This window comes from Scomber japonicus, chromosome 2 (assembly GCF_027409825.1).
Source record: "Scomber japonicus isolate fScoJap1 chromosome 2, fScoJap1.pri, whole genome shotgun sequence".
NCBI lineage: Eukaryota > Metazoa > Chordata > Actinopteri > Scombriformes > Scombridae > Scomber > Scomber japonicus.
In genome coordinates this window covers 23,938,356-23,956,544 of record NC_070579.1, presented here as the reverse complement: position 1 = coordinate 23,956,544, position 18,189 = coordinate 23,938,356, and the positions used below count along the sequence as shown (strand labels likewise).

At 39.3% G+C, this 18,189-nt stretch overlaps 3 protein-coding genes across 3 annotated transcripts; 1 reads left to right on the top strand and 2 right to left on the bottom strand.

The window, feature by feature from the left end:
• Window positions 1-1,204: 1,204 nt before the first annotated feature.
• LOC128371635 (arf-GAP with dual PH domain-containing protein 2-like) lies at window positions 1,205-6,335 on the bottom strand. The gene is made up of 11 exons (XM_053332002.1): window positions 6,026-6,335; window positions 5,350-5,480; window positions 4,699-4,790; window positions 4,383-4,471; window positions 4,155-4,267; window positions 3,876-4,022; window positions 3,580-3,663; window positions 3,428-3,490; window positions 1,848-1,925; window positions 1,406-1,634; window positions 1,205-1,284 (listed from the first exon to the last, which is right to left on the bottom strand). Exons 1-11 carry the CDS (start codon window positions 6,111-6,113, stop codon window positions 1,256-1,258), a joined length of 1,143 nt encoding a protein of 380 aa, XP_053187977.1. The 5' UTR covers window positions 6,114-6,335; the 3' UTR covers window positions 1,205-1,255.
• Window positions 6,336-8,283: 1,948 nt separating this feature from the next.
• Window positions 8,284-11,023, top strand: tefm (transcription elongation factor, mitochondrial). Its single transcript, XM_053333781.1, has 5 exons — window positions 8,284-8,416; window positions 8,541-9,028; window positions 9,852-10,001; window positions 10,090-10,268; window positions 10,449-11,023. The coding sequence occupies exons 1-5, from the start codon at window positions 8,374-8,376 to the stop codon at window positions 10,711-10,713; spliced, it is 1,125 nt and encodes a 374-aa protein (XP_053189756.1). The 5' UTR covers window positions 8,284-8,373; the 3' UTR covers window positions 10,714-11,023.
• A 275-nt stretch (window positions 11,024-11,298) lies between these two features.
• On the bottom strand, window positions 11,299-16,832 carry atad5b (ATPase family AAA domain containing 5b). The gene is made up of 14 exons (XM_053326702.1): window positions 16,316-16,832; window positions 15,874-16,215; window positions 15,690-15,786; window positions 15,492-15,574; window positions 15,203-15,351; window positions 14,338-14,509; window positions 13,950-14,209; window positions 13,760-13,853; window positions 13,625-13,689; window positions 13,228-13,390; window positions 12,994-13,100; window positions 12,095-12,903; window positions 11,688-11,846; window positions 11,299-11,377 (listed from the first exon to the last, which is right to left on the bottom strand). The coding sequence occupies exons 1-14, from the start codon at window positions 16,830-16,832 to the stop codon at window positions 11,299-11,301; spliced, it is 3,096 nt and encodes a 1,031-aa protein (XP_053182677.1).
• Between the last annotated feature and the right edge of the window lie 1,357 nt (window positions 16,833-18,189).

Below are 18,189 nucleotides of genomic sequence, written 5' to 3'. Positions count from 1 at the left end.
AGATAGTGAAATATAATAGTGAGCTTTTAGCACATGTTTAATTCAGATATAAAACGTCAGTAAAACTAATAGAACCAATGGTGGACTTTGGCAGGAAGCAGCAGAGGAGTTACTACCCACTAGGGATCAACAGTGGAAGTGGAGAGGGTGGGCATTTTCAAATATCTTGTTGTCCACATCACACAGGGCTTGCCATGGTCCTGACACGTCAACACTCTGGTAAAGAAAGCCTGGGAGACTTTAAGTTCCTCTCGTAGGGTCTTCAGGAACCTTCATACCTGCACCAGAGAGAGCACCCTGTCTGGGAGCATCACCACACCTGTATGGGAAGCGGCACCAAACAGGAGCACTTCTTGGTCCTTAGGAGGGCCCCCCAGAACCACCCTCCTAAAACCTGCAGGACATTTACAACATTTACACCAGGGGATGAGGAGGAGCTTCTCCCTCTCACACAAACACCACCAGTTTTAGTTACGTTACAATTTATGTATTGTATATATTGTTCTCAATTTTAACTTCTCTTTTTAAAAAATGTGATTTTACTCACTTTGTTTTAATTTGAGCATGAACAGGCATTTCACTAGTAGAAGTATAGGTGGAAATAATTCATCACTAGGACTGAATTAAACCACTATGGATCTAGAGCTCCAGTTTGCTGCTTTGCCTGGACAATAGTCCAACCTAAATCTGCCCATTGCACATGATAATAGAGACATTTGAATAGAGGCCTCTCATAATATATTTCACATTGGTCATCTGTGATACATCACTACACTATACTTTATCTGTCTTACGGATGATGGATACACTGTGCATACACTCTTAAAATGGTAAAATATGCAATACACAAATCAATTGTGAAACTGTGCAAATTTATTCAAAATAATGTATAATAATGTCCTTTCAGTTCCCCAGAACTATACAGACAGCTAAAATGAAAGTGTGTGAATAGAAAAAGACAAACCCAATATTTACTGTATGAACAAAATTAGTTAAACAGAAAAAAAATACTAGATCGCTACAAAACATGAAAACTATTTCCAAAATGTACATTCATCTTCTAAATAAATACAATATGTGAATTAATACAGACAGTGTAACCTCTGCAATGTGTCAGATTTGATCATTTAATAATGATGTCGAGCAGTCAAGCCAGTTTCTCTCCATTTTTATCCCCACTGAAAAGTTCAGGAGCATGTCACAAAAAATACTTTCTCTTTTTTTGCGTCCTGGACCTTTGCAAAACAAGTTCCAGTCATTTCCCCCTTCTCAGGTTGGCTTCATCTGACAAAGAAAAAGACACAGACTAAGATGGAGTATAGAGCCATTATGTAATTAACCATGATTTAATATATTGCATTTGATAATAAGTTATCAGTTGACCTTTGCCAGGTCAGTATCTTACTAGCATAGTCCTCTGGGGTCATGGGTTGAGAGATGACCTTTCTAAAGGCCTCCAGCCACTCAATCTGCTCCTGCTCCTGCTCACACATGAACACAAACTGTCTCCCTGGAGTCTGCAGCGTGATGCCACAGTGCCAGCGGCCTCCTCTTGTGCTCCGGCCGCTGTACTCTGAAACAGAGTAGCTGTGGCTCTCTGTGCCAATGAAGACAGCACCCAACTCTGTAGCATCCTAACAATGAAAACACTGTTCAGCAACACACTTAAACAAGAGAATTTAATTACAAACATAATATTTTGATGTAAATGTTGTCCACTTCCAAAATGCAGTATTAGAGTTGTTGCTTACTATTTGAATAATGTTTCATTTATTATTTATATATTCATGCTTTTTTCATTTATTTTCACAAAGACTGTAGAAACTGTGATATTCTCTAGTCATTACCAGTGGGGACTTAAAATATAGTAGTTTTCTGTTCATTGAGCATAGTGTGAACCACCTCTTCTTGAATGGCTCCCGTTGCTGAAAACACACACACACACACAGAGAGAGAGAGAGAGAGAGAGAGAGAGAGAGAGAGAGAGAGAGAGAGAGAGAGAGAGAGAGAGAGAGAGAGAGAGAGAGAGAGAGAGAGAGAGAGAGAGAGAGAGAGAGAGAGAGAGACAGAGACAGAGAGAGAGAGAGAGAGAGACAGAGACAGAGAGAGAGACAGAGAGACAGAGAGAGACACACAGAAAGAATAATGAGAATTTGTTTGGAAGATGTAAAAAATGTAAATAAATCCAATTAACATTTGGACACCACTTTCTGATAAGGCAGTTATGGGTTTATAACCATTAATTAATGACCTAATAAAGGCTTATAAATCGTTAACTAATGCTTTATAGATCATTTAAAAACATTAATTAGAATAATTTTTGGGTTGCCATGTTGTTAAAAATCCATCCTATATATACCAGGAAAACATTTGCTTTATCCAATACTTTAGGAATGTACTATGATGTATTGTTCAACCACTGACCTTCTAGAAAGGGCTGCAGGACATTCAGATCCATGTAACAACATTTATAACTAAAGACTTATTTTCATTAATGACTTATTAGATATAACTGCAGACCTGATGGCTTAGAAAATGTGCAATAGTAACCCTTTTTTAATAACTAAAGACCTGATGACTTGTCAGAAAGTGTAAAACATTTAACTCTTTATTAATGATTCATAAGGATTTATAATTGTAGGCCACTAATTAGATCAAAATGAAAACAAAAATATTTCATTTATATTATATTTAATATCATTACATGTTTAATTGCATTTCACTCTGTAACATTGACTCAACTGTAATGTCTTGAAAGTTTCACTCTTAATCACAATTGTTATAAACTAATTCAGTCAGTAGCTGGTTTTAGTCACTGTTCAAGATTCAGGGATTTTGACAAAACATTCAGGGCTGCAGTCGCCAAAACCACCCCCTAGCTCCAGCCCTGTGTATGTCCCTCAATAAACAGCAGACTACCACAAATGGTTATGAACCATTAATAAAGGGTCAAATGTCTCCGATTCTCATCAGGACTGCGGTTATAGTTTTTAGGTCATTAATGAAAATAAAGTCTGCAGTTATGAATGTTGGGTCTCTTTAAATTAAACTTAAAGAGTACAGTTTAGACCTGCTCTATGTGTAAAGCGCCTTGAGATGACTTTTGTTGTGATTTGGCGCTATATAAATAAAAATTGATTGATTGATTATAATGTTAAAAAAATGTTAATAAATGGATTTTCGTCTGGATGCCCTGCAAGTGGTTGAACATTGCATGTGTCTTCCTTAAGAATAAGATAACACAAATGTTGTGATAGAAAGAAGGGATTTTTTCGCAACCTGGCAACCTAAAATGCTTCCTATTAATGGTTTGTAAATGATCTATACAGCATTAGTAAATTATTTATTTAACATTAATTAATGCATATAAACGCTTTATAAAGGAAGTGGTACCAACTTGGGTAATAAGTTCAGATTGTTGACAGACCGTTGGGCCAGTTTTCTCCATGTACCCCTCCTTCAGGCACGTTCCTGTTATATGAGGTATTAACTGTGCAAAGAAACATGGAGGACACTGTTAAATGTACAGAAGTTACACCTTAACATTTGAACACAACATTTTCTGAAAATTTGTCTCACGTCATTGTCATGAAGAGTGGGATTTATTTTCCGAAGGTATAGCAAGCGTGTTGCCCGAAGAGCATTGAACAAGGATACAATGACCTATAAAGGGGTAGATATAGGGCAGCATATCAGGAAGACAAATGCATAAATCAGTGTATATCATCTAAAACCTTTTAGGTAAAAACTGTATTCTGGGCAGGCACATATAGGGTGAACTTGATTCTAATGAAGTATAATAAACCTTGATTAGATTAAATCAAGATATGGACTAAATTATTAGATAAATAGATATAAATAGCAACTGTGCTCACTTTTCCATCCTCATGGTAAACAAACAGATTTCTCGTGCGTTCGTCCTGCACATAGGAGATCTGCAGGCCGTGAGCATTACCAATTTTCTCTGGTTGGAAAACTGCATTCAGGTCCTTCATGCTGATGACAGCTTTAGGAGTCTTGGACTTGGTTTTCAGTGAGAAGATTGAGGGAAGATTTTAAAAGATTGAATGCAAAATGACTATTTGACTATAACCCAAGTATGCTCATAAAAAAATGTGCATTAAAAATAGTCATACGGCAAAGAAACTACTTACATCCTCTTTAATGAAGTATCTGAGGGTGAAGTCTTTCTTGGACAGTGAAAAGATCCTCTTGAGAAACTGCTTGTTGTCTTTGCCTTTCTTCCATAGTGTTGACTCAAAGAGGTCTAGGTTAAATACATCAAATCAATAAAAAGACATCTGCAAACTGCAATCCTGAATTCTGAATACATTGCTGCTAGGAAGAATTATGTGGTGTGAGAATACTTTTAGAATAATTACCTGAGGTATACGTTTGCTGTATGTAATTGTTTTCTCCTGTGAATTCTCTTCTCTCATACTTTGCACGTATCCATTGATCTTTAAGAACCCTAAAAGTACAGCAAAATAGCCATTATAATCAATGAGTCATGCTGTCTGTATTGGTGGCTCTGCCTTGCTACTCAACCTCTTGGTGCCCAACCAACTGTGTGTTCCTCTTTCTGTATGCAACATTCCCATTTACTAAAAATAAATAGACTATTTGTCAAGTCTACACTTTTCACTTCCACAGATTTAATGGGGTCAATGGATGTTGGATGCAGTGAAAATCACTTACACACAGTCTTTTTCTTGAGGCCTGTAGAAAAAGGCAGGGACACACTTCTCATAAACAGCTTTGGCTGCAGAATTTCCTGTCTCCCGCATGAACTGAAACCACAAGATGATTTAAAAGGTTACTAGACAACAATTAATATTCAGAAATTTGAGTTCATTTTTGTAGATCGCTTTGTCAGAGGGAAATATTCCTTAAGGTGCAAATGACATACACTACCGGTCAAAAGTTTGGACACACTTTCTCATTGAAGTGAATGTGTCCAGACTTTTGACTGGTACTACAAGTGATATATATGTGGTGCAAAAGTCTGAGATCACTTTTCCATTCAAGTGAATGGCCAATTCATTAAGGTACACCTGTGCAATCTAATGCAATCCAATACAACTCTGCCATGAAATCTACATTTACAAAGCTTATACATGCTCAGTTTTTAATGACATTGTCAGAAAGGTGATAATTCTTCTTGGGGGTTGGTGGGTTGGTTGGTTGGTTGGTTGGTACTGGTGTGCATTATATTGAATGGTGTTTCTTATATTTTGTCAAATGCATTAACATACATGTTGGGGCAAAATATTAGGAGCACCTTTCAATATAATGCCCTCCATGTTATCAGTCATTCACATAAGATGAATACAAACTACATATCGATACCTGTACTAGTGAATCATCCCAGTGATCCAGACGTATGGATTTCACTTTGCTGACTGCGGGCAAATTACGATGCATTCCTGAGCAGTTCAGACACACAAAGATACCAAGAGTATAGGAAGCCCAGTCAGGGTCTGCAAGTAAAAATGATGACAATGTTTACTTATAACTAAATACAGTACAAACTGTAGTTGTGTGAGCAGCAAGCACACAAATAACCATCTCTTTTCTAGGCAAAAGTAGAATACAACAAAATAAATCAAAGTATATGATGTCTTGTTTGTCTTAAAATATATACACACATACATGTTTTCTCACTCTTTTCAACTCACACACACAGAAAGGACACATTGTCGGGAGTTATAGGAGGAACATTGAGGTCATATCACATACAGCAGCCACCACTTCCCCTTATTAAGTTGATCATAAAATGTGACTTGGCTATAAAAATGTTATTCTGCAGGTCGTTCTGTTAACAAAAGATACCACATAACCTGGTGGTTCAGGCTATCGTTAGCATTCTTTAAATGTTTGTATAGAAAACTTAATTTACACTGAAATCAGGTAACATGATAATGGTCTTTGAGAACATACTCATAGTTAGAAAAAAAATAAGTCAACAACTCTAATGTTGTTATTAAAATTAATAGATTGAGGTTATGAATATTTTTATACTCACCAGGAGCTCCACAGTCAGCACACTCATTGTTATCTGGCTGTCGCACCAAATCAAGCAGGATTTTGTTATTTCTCTCCAGATTAGCCATAGGTGAAGGTTATATTGCTTCTGTCAGACTGACAGTTGAGTGCCAGCAAAATAACTACTAGGTGTTGACTCCATATTGATCCTACACACTGTATGGTACAGATCTACTCTGCTCTATAGCAGGTGAAAAACATCATTTCTTCTCCCTGCCCAGTTACACCGTGGTGGCCCAGCATTTCCTCTTACCAGCACAGCATCATGAAGTTGATTGTTCTGCACACAAACGCAGAGGTCCAGAAATAACAGAGAAAGGAAGTGAAAGGCACGTCACTGGTTCACAACGTGATTGACTTGTATATAGCTCATAGAGTTTGGTGTGGACAAAATGTTATCATGTTACAAGACGTAAGCTGTAAATATGGGCTGAATTATCTGAAGTAAAGTTTTGTTTATTGAAGAATATTTGGCATATAAATATAATATAAGGTATATATATATATATATATATATATATATATATATATAACAAAAACACACTACAAACTTTCTTGTACCCTGTAACAACAATATGTAAAGTCTTCTGTAAAAATACTTGAAAATACTTGCTAGTGGCGAGTGCATAATGGAATTTAGTTAGAATTTACAGTTTTTATTTGGCCAATATTTTTTACACAAGAAACAAGAATTGCTCAGAAATGGACAGTGCCTATCATATAGTTTAAATATGATGTGGAAGAAACCAAAATGTAACTCTGCTACTGCTACTCTGTTGGTGCTTGCTCTGAGCTTTCTGCCTTTTTAGTATGGTTTAAGTTCCCTTTTTATGTGCAGATTTATTTTGGCGACCACAGGAAAGATAAACAATGTGTAAGCAAAACAGTATTATACATGTGCTTGTACTACTGTCACAAGTTTGTCTGCTGTAATAAAGTCCTGTTAGCAAAAAACTCAAAAAACTCCCTTTCTAAACATCTACACATTCAACAGGCGTTCAAGCTTTACTTGTTACTTCATCTGTGTTTGGCACTAGGCAGGCGGTTTTTTAGAGCTGTGTTCCACTGCTTGAAGCCAGGTTGTTGAGAGCAGTGTGACTCTATGTTGGTTGGGTGGGTGGTTATTGTGGAATGCAAATACAATTGCACAGCTCACGTAGACTAACAATACACCAGAATACAGTTGTTGTGGTGAAACATTTGTCAAACATAACATTTGCAAAAACAACATTTTATTTTCTGTACCACCATGCTCTATAAATGAACCCCACAAAAGGTTCCCTTCCGAAAACACTCAGGTTTCTTATTATAATTTATCGAGAAACAAATAACATTTTACTAATTAGTGTAGCATTTAAATCATCATATGATGAACAATAAATCACATAAATGGACTTTGCCATCAGTTTCACCTAAATCACACAGCAAACAGTCTTTTTTCTTCAGAGACCAGTAAACCTGTCTGTTTCTGTAACTACTGGTAATGCACCTGAACTAAACTGTAACTTTTGGATAGATTCTGCTTCATATAACGGTCCATACTGCAGTTGTTTTTCATCAGGCACTATGCTCTTAATACAGTGAAACTGTGAAATACAGTGTATTATATAGAGCCAAAACAATAAGTATAAGTAAGCTGAAAAACTTGTAAACTATAAACCTGCAAAGTTGGTTGATAATTCTGTGTGTGTCCATCATTGTTATGAGCCTTTTAAAATTACACTAACAGTGTTGTTAAAACAAATGCTGTCCTCATGAAGGCACTGAGGTCATGTCCTCTGTACTATTACTGGGGGGGTTGGCAACCTGAGGGATGTTTACACTCAACAATTAACAACTTACATATGATGGATACTTTATATTCTGGTTACAGTATATTCAGACTCAGAATATTCATACTTGTCTATTTTTCAGCCACAAAAATGCTTCAGTATGACCTTACTGTGGACAAGGGCTATGAAAATTGAGTTAGATATCACGCTGAGAAATTACATTTTCAACCGAATACATAAAACATTTACATTTTTAAAAATAGACAATTTGTTAATGTCTGGTCAAATGTTTCTGAAACGTATCAGAAACTAATTTCTAAAATCCTTGTTACTGAACTGAGAGGAGCTCTGTAGTAATGCAGAAAGCAGTAACACAGTAATCATACAGCAGGTGTCAGTATAACACGTAGCGGAACCAACGGAGACGGAACTAAAGGATGGCGTGCTATTGGGCTACACCGGTGGATTGCAAAGCGTCGGACAACAACGGAAGGGCATAACATGCACGATGTCAAATAGGCAAAATTATAGATTTTATTTACTGTGATTATAAACAATGTGGGTCGCCAGGCGATTTCTGTCGTCGGTTGCTCAGAGAGGCGAGTAGCTGTGGTGTTTGTTGCTCTCATGTTTTTCCTACACTCGCCTTTTTCTGTGCATGATGTGAATGTTAGGCTAGTTTAACTTGGCTCATTGGAAACCCTCTTGTGTTGTCTTCTGCAGGTCAGTATGCGGGGCAGTCCGGCTTATTTCGGCGCCCTCAGCACGGCTCCCCCCCTGAGCTGGAGCTGCGGTATCTCCAGTGCACCTGTTGCTGGAGGAGCCGAGTTCCCGTGGCAGGCTTTGAGACCCTGAACGCCACCATCTCCCCTTCCTCCTCCGAGCCCTGCAAAGAGGACAGCGGCGCGCCTCTGGATGCCTGCTATACCCCCGAGCAGCGGGACGCTATCCTGCAGCTGCTCAACAACGCCTCACCGGCGGAGCTGGCCGGTGTCAAGCTGCTTAGAGGCCGCAAGTCGCTCAACATTGTGGAGTACAGGACAAAAAACGGACCTTTTAAAACGCTGGAGAGCGTGGTGAATGTCCCACTGCTCAAACACAAAAGCGCCGTAGTGGTCTTCAACGCCATCCTCAACCCGGTGAAGAAAAAGAAAGTGAAGATTCAGCTGGCCAAGTTCATCAGGCCGGAGGTGGACAGGTCCTGGTTGGAGGTGAGGTTCGTTGTTGACTTGCAGTACATTTTCTTAGAGTCCCTTACACATTTCATACCGCTGCTCTGCTCTGTTCAATCACAGATTCACAATTGTTCATGCCTGTCTAAACAACAGTCAAGTGCCCAAGTGAACACGGACACCTGTTTATCTTGCTGTCATTCAATCATTCCTCCTGTTCATACTGGCCATGAATATACTCTTAGTAATGTAGGACCAAATCTACAATCCTCCACTGTTTAAAAGTTTATCTGAAACTAATATGATGCTTCAGCCGCCTAAATGAGTAAAACCAAGTCGATATCTTTAAATTTTGAATTTTCATTACTATACTACCATTGCTGATCTACACTGTCCAGGAAACAGGAAAGTAATGTTATTCCAAAAACAAAAAAACTTTTGCCTGATTTAAAAAAAAAAAAAAAAAAAAAAAAGCCAGAATGCTTTGATTGATTTTTTTAAAAATATATTTTAGGACAAAATGAGGAATGTGTATTTTGTCATTGATCACTTAGATTAAAATCACATGTGAACTGGATCTTTTAATGGCCAGCATTAGCAGGAGGAACCTATTTCAGTCTTCATTCAGACAACTGAATATTGTCTTGTGCTAGAATTGGAAAAACTATGAACCTATCTTTTTAACACTGGGGGATATACAGACATGTGGCTAATTAAAGGGAAAACACAATAAATGCAGATGCTTGCATACAGCTGGTTTGAATATGAATGAGTTTTTTCTTGATTATCTTCATCCTAAATGTGAAACGTAGAGAGAAAGCAGGATCTTTTTTTACTATGACCACTTTGTTTGTTCACTCAGGATGCTAATACCATAGTGTCACTAGTATGTGGGACTAATAAAGTCGCCTGGGCACATGTGGACCGTGGGATGGCAGTGCTTGACTGGCAGCAGCATGACTGTCCTAATTTCTTGAAGGGAACATACATGGCCTCTGCATACTTGAATGATGTGAGTATGACTATAATTCACACCTCTATTAAAAATACTAACACTAGATAATACAAATCCATATTGAAATGTATTTTTCTGTTAACAGGTCTCAGCAGTTGTGTCAGTCCTCCCATCTGCTGACTTCTACATAATAGAGAAGCCATCCATCTCAGTCCAGAATACAGCTCTGTTCCCCATCATGGCCCACATGAGGACTGTGGAGGCCATGCTGTTTGCTCTGCTGGAGCCAAGAAACATCCCAGTGGAGACCAACATACCTCCCAGGTGGGGAAAAGGGATTTAATATCTGTTTGACTATAAAAGCCAAAATAGCGAATAAACAAGAAAGCATATTAATGTATAAATGTGCTCTTCAACACTTGCACAGTATTTAACACATTTATATTTAAAGTAAGGTCAGGTTTGTTTGTGGCTCCTTTTTCATGAATTTACTGGGCTTTGCAGAGTTCTGAACATGATGCGTACCGCTGTGGGACGTCACTTTGGACTGATGGTGGGCGAGTCGCGGACCAGCGGTGCTCAGACAGTTCGACAGCTGATGACAGAGTCGGTGACACAGAAGTTTCCACGAATAAACATCCCCTCGGACCTGCTGATGAAGTACAGGAATTCGTTCCAGATGGGCAACAGCAAAAGAGGAGGAGAGCAACTGTGTGATGCCCTGCTCCAGGCCGTGGCTTTTTACGAGCTGCTCAGTGAATCCAGTTGAGCCGTGATGTGGACTGATCCGGCCTCGCACTACATCCACTAAGATGAACACTAGAGGCATTCTGAGTCCTTGTAGGATTTTTACCTCATTCTGCACCCATCTACTACATTTAGTGGTTTATGGTTTATTCCCTTCATTATAAATTCTTACTGTTAAGATTACCAGGTTGTTTCAGTACTTTGTTATTTCTGCTGTCTATCACAGACAGTTGATTGATTGATTGAAAAGCTTTCTGCCATTTTATTGTTGTCTAAAGTTTTCCAAATCCAAATGGTTTGTGTTTTATGGACTATTCAATACCCTTTCCCCCCCCCCCCGAGAATGGAAAAAACATATTGACCTGACCAGAAATCCACATCAGTACCTCAACAAGACTTCAAAAGCAATAATTTATAAAAATAGAGATTTTTATTTACTTTTCACGGTTGCGCTTATGTGTGACTAAAAACATGGACATATCTCAACTGCATAAATTAATTTTCACAGTATTTTGATGAATGAAATGCACAGTAAAATAAATACTGACAGTAGTAAGATGAGAGAGTGAAGATATGATGTGTAACAGCCTTGTTGGCGGACTGCTCTCTATGAGAAGTCTTCTGCCAGGCGTTGCAATGTTGACCTTGGGAGGCCCAGATGTTTGCTGCTGAGGTAGTTCAGACACCTAACGTTGGAATAAGGTTGTATTACTTGATGACAATACAATGATTTAAGTGGAAGACTTACCGTAACTGATAAAATTAGCTTGCTTAGCATCAATAAAACTAAAAAGGTAATTGAGTGAGGTAACGGTTGCGGTTTAAGATACAACTACCACCATCTGCCTTTCACTCAACACCGACTACCAGGGTGTGACTAGGTTTGTTATAATGGAGGTAAACTATTTTTCACTATTAAGAATAGCACTATCATTCTAAAGACCACAACCCTTGTAAGATGGAAATGAATTTAAATCTGTGTTGTGTCTGGCTTACCTAGCTGGCTCCTCTCTTTGTTGCTGTGGTCTCTGAGAGCGACATATGGAGCGGAGGACAGGCATGTAGTCCACAGTGACAGCCTGTCTATTCCCCAGTAGACTGAAGGACTGACTGCCAAGTACTGTCCTGCTTAGCTCATATCTCCTTTGGGACACACTGTGGGTACAGACAGGAGCATTATATGTGGTGGAGGAACCGAGACATTTTAAAATGGTAATTTAGGCTAAATAAAGGCTTAATAATGCTAAATAAATAGTTCAAAGGTTAGCATAGTGTTAATTTCTAAACAGGATCACAACTAAAACAATAGAGGCCATCATTTTGTCTAGTAATGACAAACCCTTAAATGGTGTTAAATTGAAAATGTAACAGTATTCAGAAGTTGAAATGGAGAATAGACTCACCTTGGTGCACAGAGAGGTTGAAAACTATAGCTGAGGCTCTCTTTATTGACAGACACAGGAAGTTCCGGTGTCTCCACCAGCCTCCCCCACCTTGTGCCTCCCAGTTCCTCTATGCATCTCTGGGCTTCGGTCCACGATTCAGACACTCTCCTCCAGCATCTGCGAAACCCCAAACCCTCAACAGCAGCCTGAATATCTAACAACATGTCCTGGGGACAACATCGGCCCTCCTGTTCCCCCTCTCTCATTTCATCCAGCAAGCTGTCCTTCATCTCTGCTCCTGTCCAGACAAACTCTGATCTGCATGGGTCTGAAATAAGTGGTTCTGCAGATGGTATTGTGGCATCCAGATATGACATGAAGTCAAAGAAGTCAGTCAGGGCATCCAAACAATCAGTTGTTACTTTGGCTGCGTTCAGTTCAGTCCTGTCATCTGAACTCAGGGCTCTAAAATGAGTTGCATGGAAAGTTAATGAGGTTGTTTGTGGTTTTTCTGTCAAATTGGAAGATGATGTGGCATTAAATGCAGATGAAGTATATTTCCTTCTGCTAAGCCTGGATACACTCCTGACTGAGTTGCTGTTTGCTGCTGTTACCATTGAATCAACATTTCCATCCAGCTGGCTGTCAGAGGGTGCCAGCTCACTTTTCTGCCCAAAAGAGGTCACCTTGTGCAGGTATTGGACTGGAGCTCCCTTGGCCCTGATGGGTAGAAAAAGCTCCTGGTTGGAGTAGAGCAGAGGCATATTTCTTCTCCAGCTCTCAGCAAGGAGCCGCAGGAGCTTGTTCATGTCTGAGTCAGTCCAGGACTGATGATGAAAAATCAAAGCCAGAAATTATTGACAGATGAAGAAAGGCTTATGAAATGTATGCACAGTAATGAATCTATCAATAATTACCTTTAGGAGGTTCAACAGATGGTTCTGGGTCACAGAGTGGAGACCCAGCAGGCTGGCAGAGCAGCCTGCGTCATGTCGATGAAGCTGGGAGTCTAAACTGTCTTCCCCTTCAACATTTGAGTATAGAAAATGTAATAAATTGAAAGAAAAAATACAAATCTGCATACATATTCATAAGGATTTCTTTGCAGTCTATTCAGAGCAACTAATATTGTAAACAAGGCGGTTCTTTACTTTGAGATGTCCGTCCTCCACCACTGTTCACCCAGAGCTGCAGCTGGAGTAGACAGCGTCTGACGTCACCTCGGGTCAGCGTGAGGAGGCTGATAACATCGTCCAACTCCAATTTGGCATTCTCAGCCAAACACACCAGCTGCAGGTAGCTACACACATTCATCTGGGAACAGAGTAGAAGACTTAATGACAAACTGGGAAGACATTTTTATATAAGCTCTTGCTGTATGTGTTGAGAGGCTTAAATACTGCAGTGACCAGCCTGAAGTGTGTGTGTTTTTTTTAGGTGATGTTCTTGGCTCAAAAATTAAGGAAACGTGTAGAGCTACTTCACTTCAGGTAATAAGCATGCAGATCAGTGAAACTATACCAGAATGGAGATAAAAGCTTGACCTACTGCTGACGGTGTCTTGAAATGGATTTCTTCCAAGCTGCAGCAGAATCTCTCTCTGAATGAAGGATCTGAAAAAGACATTTGTTTTCACCGCTTGTCTTTAGATCTTTTCTGTTCTAAATTAGTGAGTGCATTTACCGTTGGTGGTCAGAATGACCGGCCTTTTTGTGGTCGTCATGAAAGTCTTGATGGCTGGGAGGAAACCAACATCGCCTTCAAATATGACATCAACCTGCGAGTGCCGACAGTTGCGAAATGATCAAGCCAGATCAAAAAACGGTTTAATGTAATTGCAGGTTTTGCAGTGCAGGGTTGCCAAATGGTTTACCTCTTCAAACAGAATGAGTGATGTGGCCGTCTTTTTAATCTGTGGCACTGTTTGATCGGAGCCTTGAGATGAACTGTCTGGCTTCTTCCTGTCTGGATTCTCAGACAGCAACAGGCCACCAAAGTGTAAGTGATCTGCTTTGGCTTTCATCTTAAAGAAGTTTGCCAAAGTAACTGTGGCTGGATTAGCTTTTCCTTTGCGGTTCTGTGCTGGTCTCTTCTTTGAACTGGAGATTACATTTTTGGGAGCCACAGATTTTCCTGTTAAAATACAAGAATATAAATCTCTGACTGATATTTTTAGATTTGTCAAAGCAAACCTTGGAGAGGTTTTGTATGACTATTTGAATTTTAAACTTAGGGCTCAATCTTTATCAGTCATATCATACCAGGTAGATTATCAGAGCTGTGTGAGCAGCTTTTAGTGTTGTAGTTGTTGAAGTAAGCAGGTTTCAGAGGATCTCTCCCCGACGTCTCCAATAGGTGTGACTGGGTTGCTTCCTTCAGTTGGGAAAGAACGTGGCGGCCGCTGCGCTGTGACGAGCAGTTAACCTCAAATACCTTTGAGTTAATGTGCGGTGTGAGAAAAGAAGAGAAATCAAATTTAAAGGATGTTTTCGATGGCTTATGGCCTGATGTCTAAAACCTGATGAAACTCCTTTGGTCCTTTGGTAAGAGCCATATAAATCTGTCAACACTACCCCAATATCCAATTTTTGACATTGGCAGTTTCATTCCTCTACCACAGTAAGTTATCAGTCTAATCTACAGCTTATAAAAAGAAAACAAATGCACATTGTAAAGTCGACTAAGTATCTGCCTAGTTGCATTATGTTTGTATGAACCATTAAATGACTGAATGTAGCCATCAGGGGTGAGTTAATACTAAGACTCGTTCGGTGGAAATGATGAGTGCTTCACAGATACGTTCATTCATAGATATAAATATGGAAGCTTATTAACAGCTTTTGGAAACACTGATTCAAATTAGGGCTACAATGAATTCATTATTGTCATTACCAATTAATCTGTTGATTATTTTATTGATTCATTGATTACAAAATGTCAGAAAATGGTGAAAAATGGACACAATTTCCCAAAGCAATCTAGAATGTGTTGTGCTGACCACCTCAGATACTCAGTTTACTATCATAGAACACTAAAGAAACCACATTTAAGAAGCTAGAACCAGAATTGTTTTCTCTTCTTTAAATCTTTGTTTTAACTATCTAAATTAAATATATTGATTCCAACCTTGAAGCCAAGCTCCTGAGCGCAGGCATACACTGAGGCAGTCTTGCCCACACCTGAAGGTCCCGTAATCAACATGGTGTTACATGGTGGCTCCCAGCTTTCTCCCTCTATCCCAGCCTCACCCTGGAAGTCTCCACAGTCCCACGAATCTGCAAAAAAGGACAGTGATACTTTTTCAATGCAAAAAACTATCATATGAATACTGAGAAATCATCAGGCTTGTTCATGACTTGTTATATAGACACCACATTAAAGGTTTGACCCTGAGAGGAAAAGCTACAGCTCATACCACTGCTGTTTTCCTCTTGTTTTCTTTCCTCCTTTTTCCTCCTCTCCTCACAGTCGGCTCTTAGTTTCCATTTCTTCAACCAACTGAATGACAGAGAAGGAAAAATCTTTATGCTCACATTGATTTCCAGTCCAATATAACAGATCAGATGGTGGTATTTATTTAATGATATAATATTATTAATTATATAAATAGCACCTGTGCAATTTATTCACCAAAGCAGAATTGCCAATGACTTCACTTGAATGCTGAGGACTGTACTTGTCTGTCCAGAGCTCATCCTCAAAACTGGAATCTAAACCCAAAAAAAAGGGGAAAATGTTATATCTCATGTTAATAAAAGTACATAAAATGTGTTAAATTGGTGAACGAAAAGCTTTACCTCTTTGGAGAATGCCACAGGTAATGAGTGACTCGCTGTGTGATTCTGTCTGATTTGTGTGTTCAGTATTTGTCTCACAGTTGTTCACCAGGCCTACACTCTGACATCGCTGCTTCAATCTGTGAGTTCGGCTCAGCCTGCTGCTTCTGGGCTGCTTCTTCACCGAGAGGACGGGACTTTCCTGGGCATCCTGCACTGACAGGTGACTATGACTCATACCAATGGTGTCCTCTGTAGTAGTAAGACTAGACCTCGGGCGCTTAGATGCCCTCTGAGAGCTTTCATGTCCCCGCTTCCTCTTCTCTTGAAACCAGCTCTGTCTTGAATATGAAGGGTTTTTTGCTTCAGGAAGTAGAGAAAGACACAGCAACAGAAGGTCAGTTAAATGAACAGGTTTTTATAAATGGTCAGAATAATAGCAGACTGTTGTGCTCAGTGTCACCTAAGGATCCCAGATTTTTCTCCTGAAGAAAACCAAACACTCTCTGGACTGGAAATGCTGGGTTAGATGTTTGTATTTCTTCCAGGCAGCCGAGGACAGCTGAGGATGACAACTGCCATTTACAGGACCTCTTCCTCTCTGTCAGGTGAGCTCCTGCAGGTAATGATAACCGACTTTTCTGTTCATCACTTTTAGGAAGAAGCACTGATTTCTGCAGCTCCTCTTCTGGTTGATCAAATCCACCATCACTGCTCCTTTTACCCTTACCCTGCTGTGTTATACGTAAGAAAATAGGAGCGATTTTAATGTCTTTAGCGTGACACCCCCTCCTCTTCTCCTGCAGGGGTTGAGCTTTACAGGATGAGATGCTTCCTTCAGCAACATTTAAACATTTGTCTTTTACAACCGGTGACGTTTCCTCATCTGATAACGTTATCACCTCGGTGGCTCGCAGAGGGTTTTTACTTGTACACGAAGCATCCTTACTTATTTTACTTAGTTTGAGTTTGTTTCGCATAGCAAAAAAAGCAGCAAATATTCAGAGGTTGTTCGGTGGCATTTTGGATTTGGCGCTTGGGCGTCACAGCCGCGACGAAAACTTTTGACCAATTCTCTTACGTTGCCCAAGCTAGCGACGTATTTGAGCCAAACTCACACAAGCACGACTTGACGAGTGTTACAAGTAAATACATAAAACCCCTGAAACCTTTCATATGTTGCTATTTATGTCGAAAACAGCCCAACTAATCTTCAGTGACGTCTAAAACGTGCGCGCGATTTTTGTGCTGCCAAAGATCGTTTATTACATGGATGTTGATACTTCCAAGCTCCCATGATCAACCCGTGTCAACTACACGATGAGACTAAACCTAACGTTAATCTTATTCATGTTAAAAAATAGTGTTTACATCAAATTATCTTTTTTCTGAGATCTTTGACAAGCTATAAAATAAAATTTTGATTTAAATGAATTGATTATTCTTCTGTTTGTGAGGGTATTTAAACAGCATGGGTGAATTTGATCCAATAATGGATTTTTTTTTTCAACATAACAGGAGGGTTAACTTTAAATGTAATGCAGGACATAATTTTAGCATTTTTTTTTTTAAACTCAACTATTAGTGCAGCGGGGATGTTCCTTGATCATACTACTTGGTATGTAAGGAAATTGTGTTTTGCTGCTGAACTAAAACAAAGTAGATCACTGTAATATATTAAAAAAAATAGTGATTGAGAGTATATGTCAGTAAAAAATGTGCATATCCAGCAGCAGAGAAAATATGTGGGGTTTCACAAAGAGCTTTCACAGCAGCATGAGGAGCTGACCAGCTGTGGACCATCACAGGGAGGAGCTAGACACGGTGCCATATTTATGATGCACACTTATGTCCATTTGCATTGCTGTTGAGGCAACAGCTGGGTATTTTAAACCCCTTAAAATCAAAACAACTTACTTGGTAGATTGATAGCAGACACCTAAAAATAAGTTTAACCAGCCACTGTTTACTTTCAGTGTACTTACACCCAAAAAAGGTGAATAGTCTCTCGACTGTCCATCAAGGTTGTCCTTCCTCCCTACCCAATAACCAGAGGGCTTTGACAGTGAGGTCATGACATCCCCTGAAGAGCAGCACACTGAGATGAAGTTTAGACCAAGAAGACACATACAAACCTGAGATGTTTTCACTCTTTTATGACATTGCACAGACTAACCTATCGATGGGATTAATCAGTGATGCCGGATATAAACATTCAGTATGAAAACATCATTGATCATGAGTTTAGAAAAGCTCTTTTCAGGACTGATGATCAACCACTCATGCTGCACTTTCACATTTGTTTATGCATGAATATGGAAAATGTACTAAGACTCA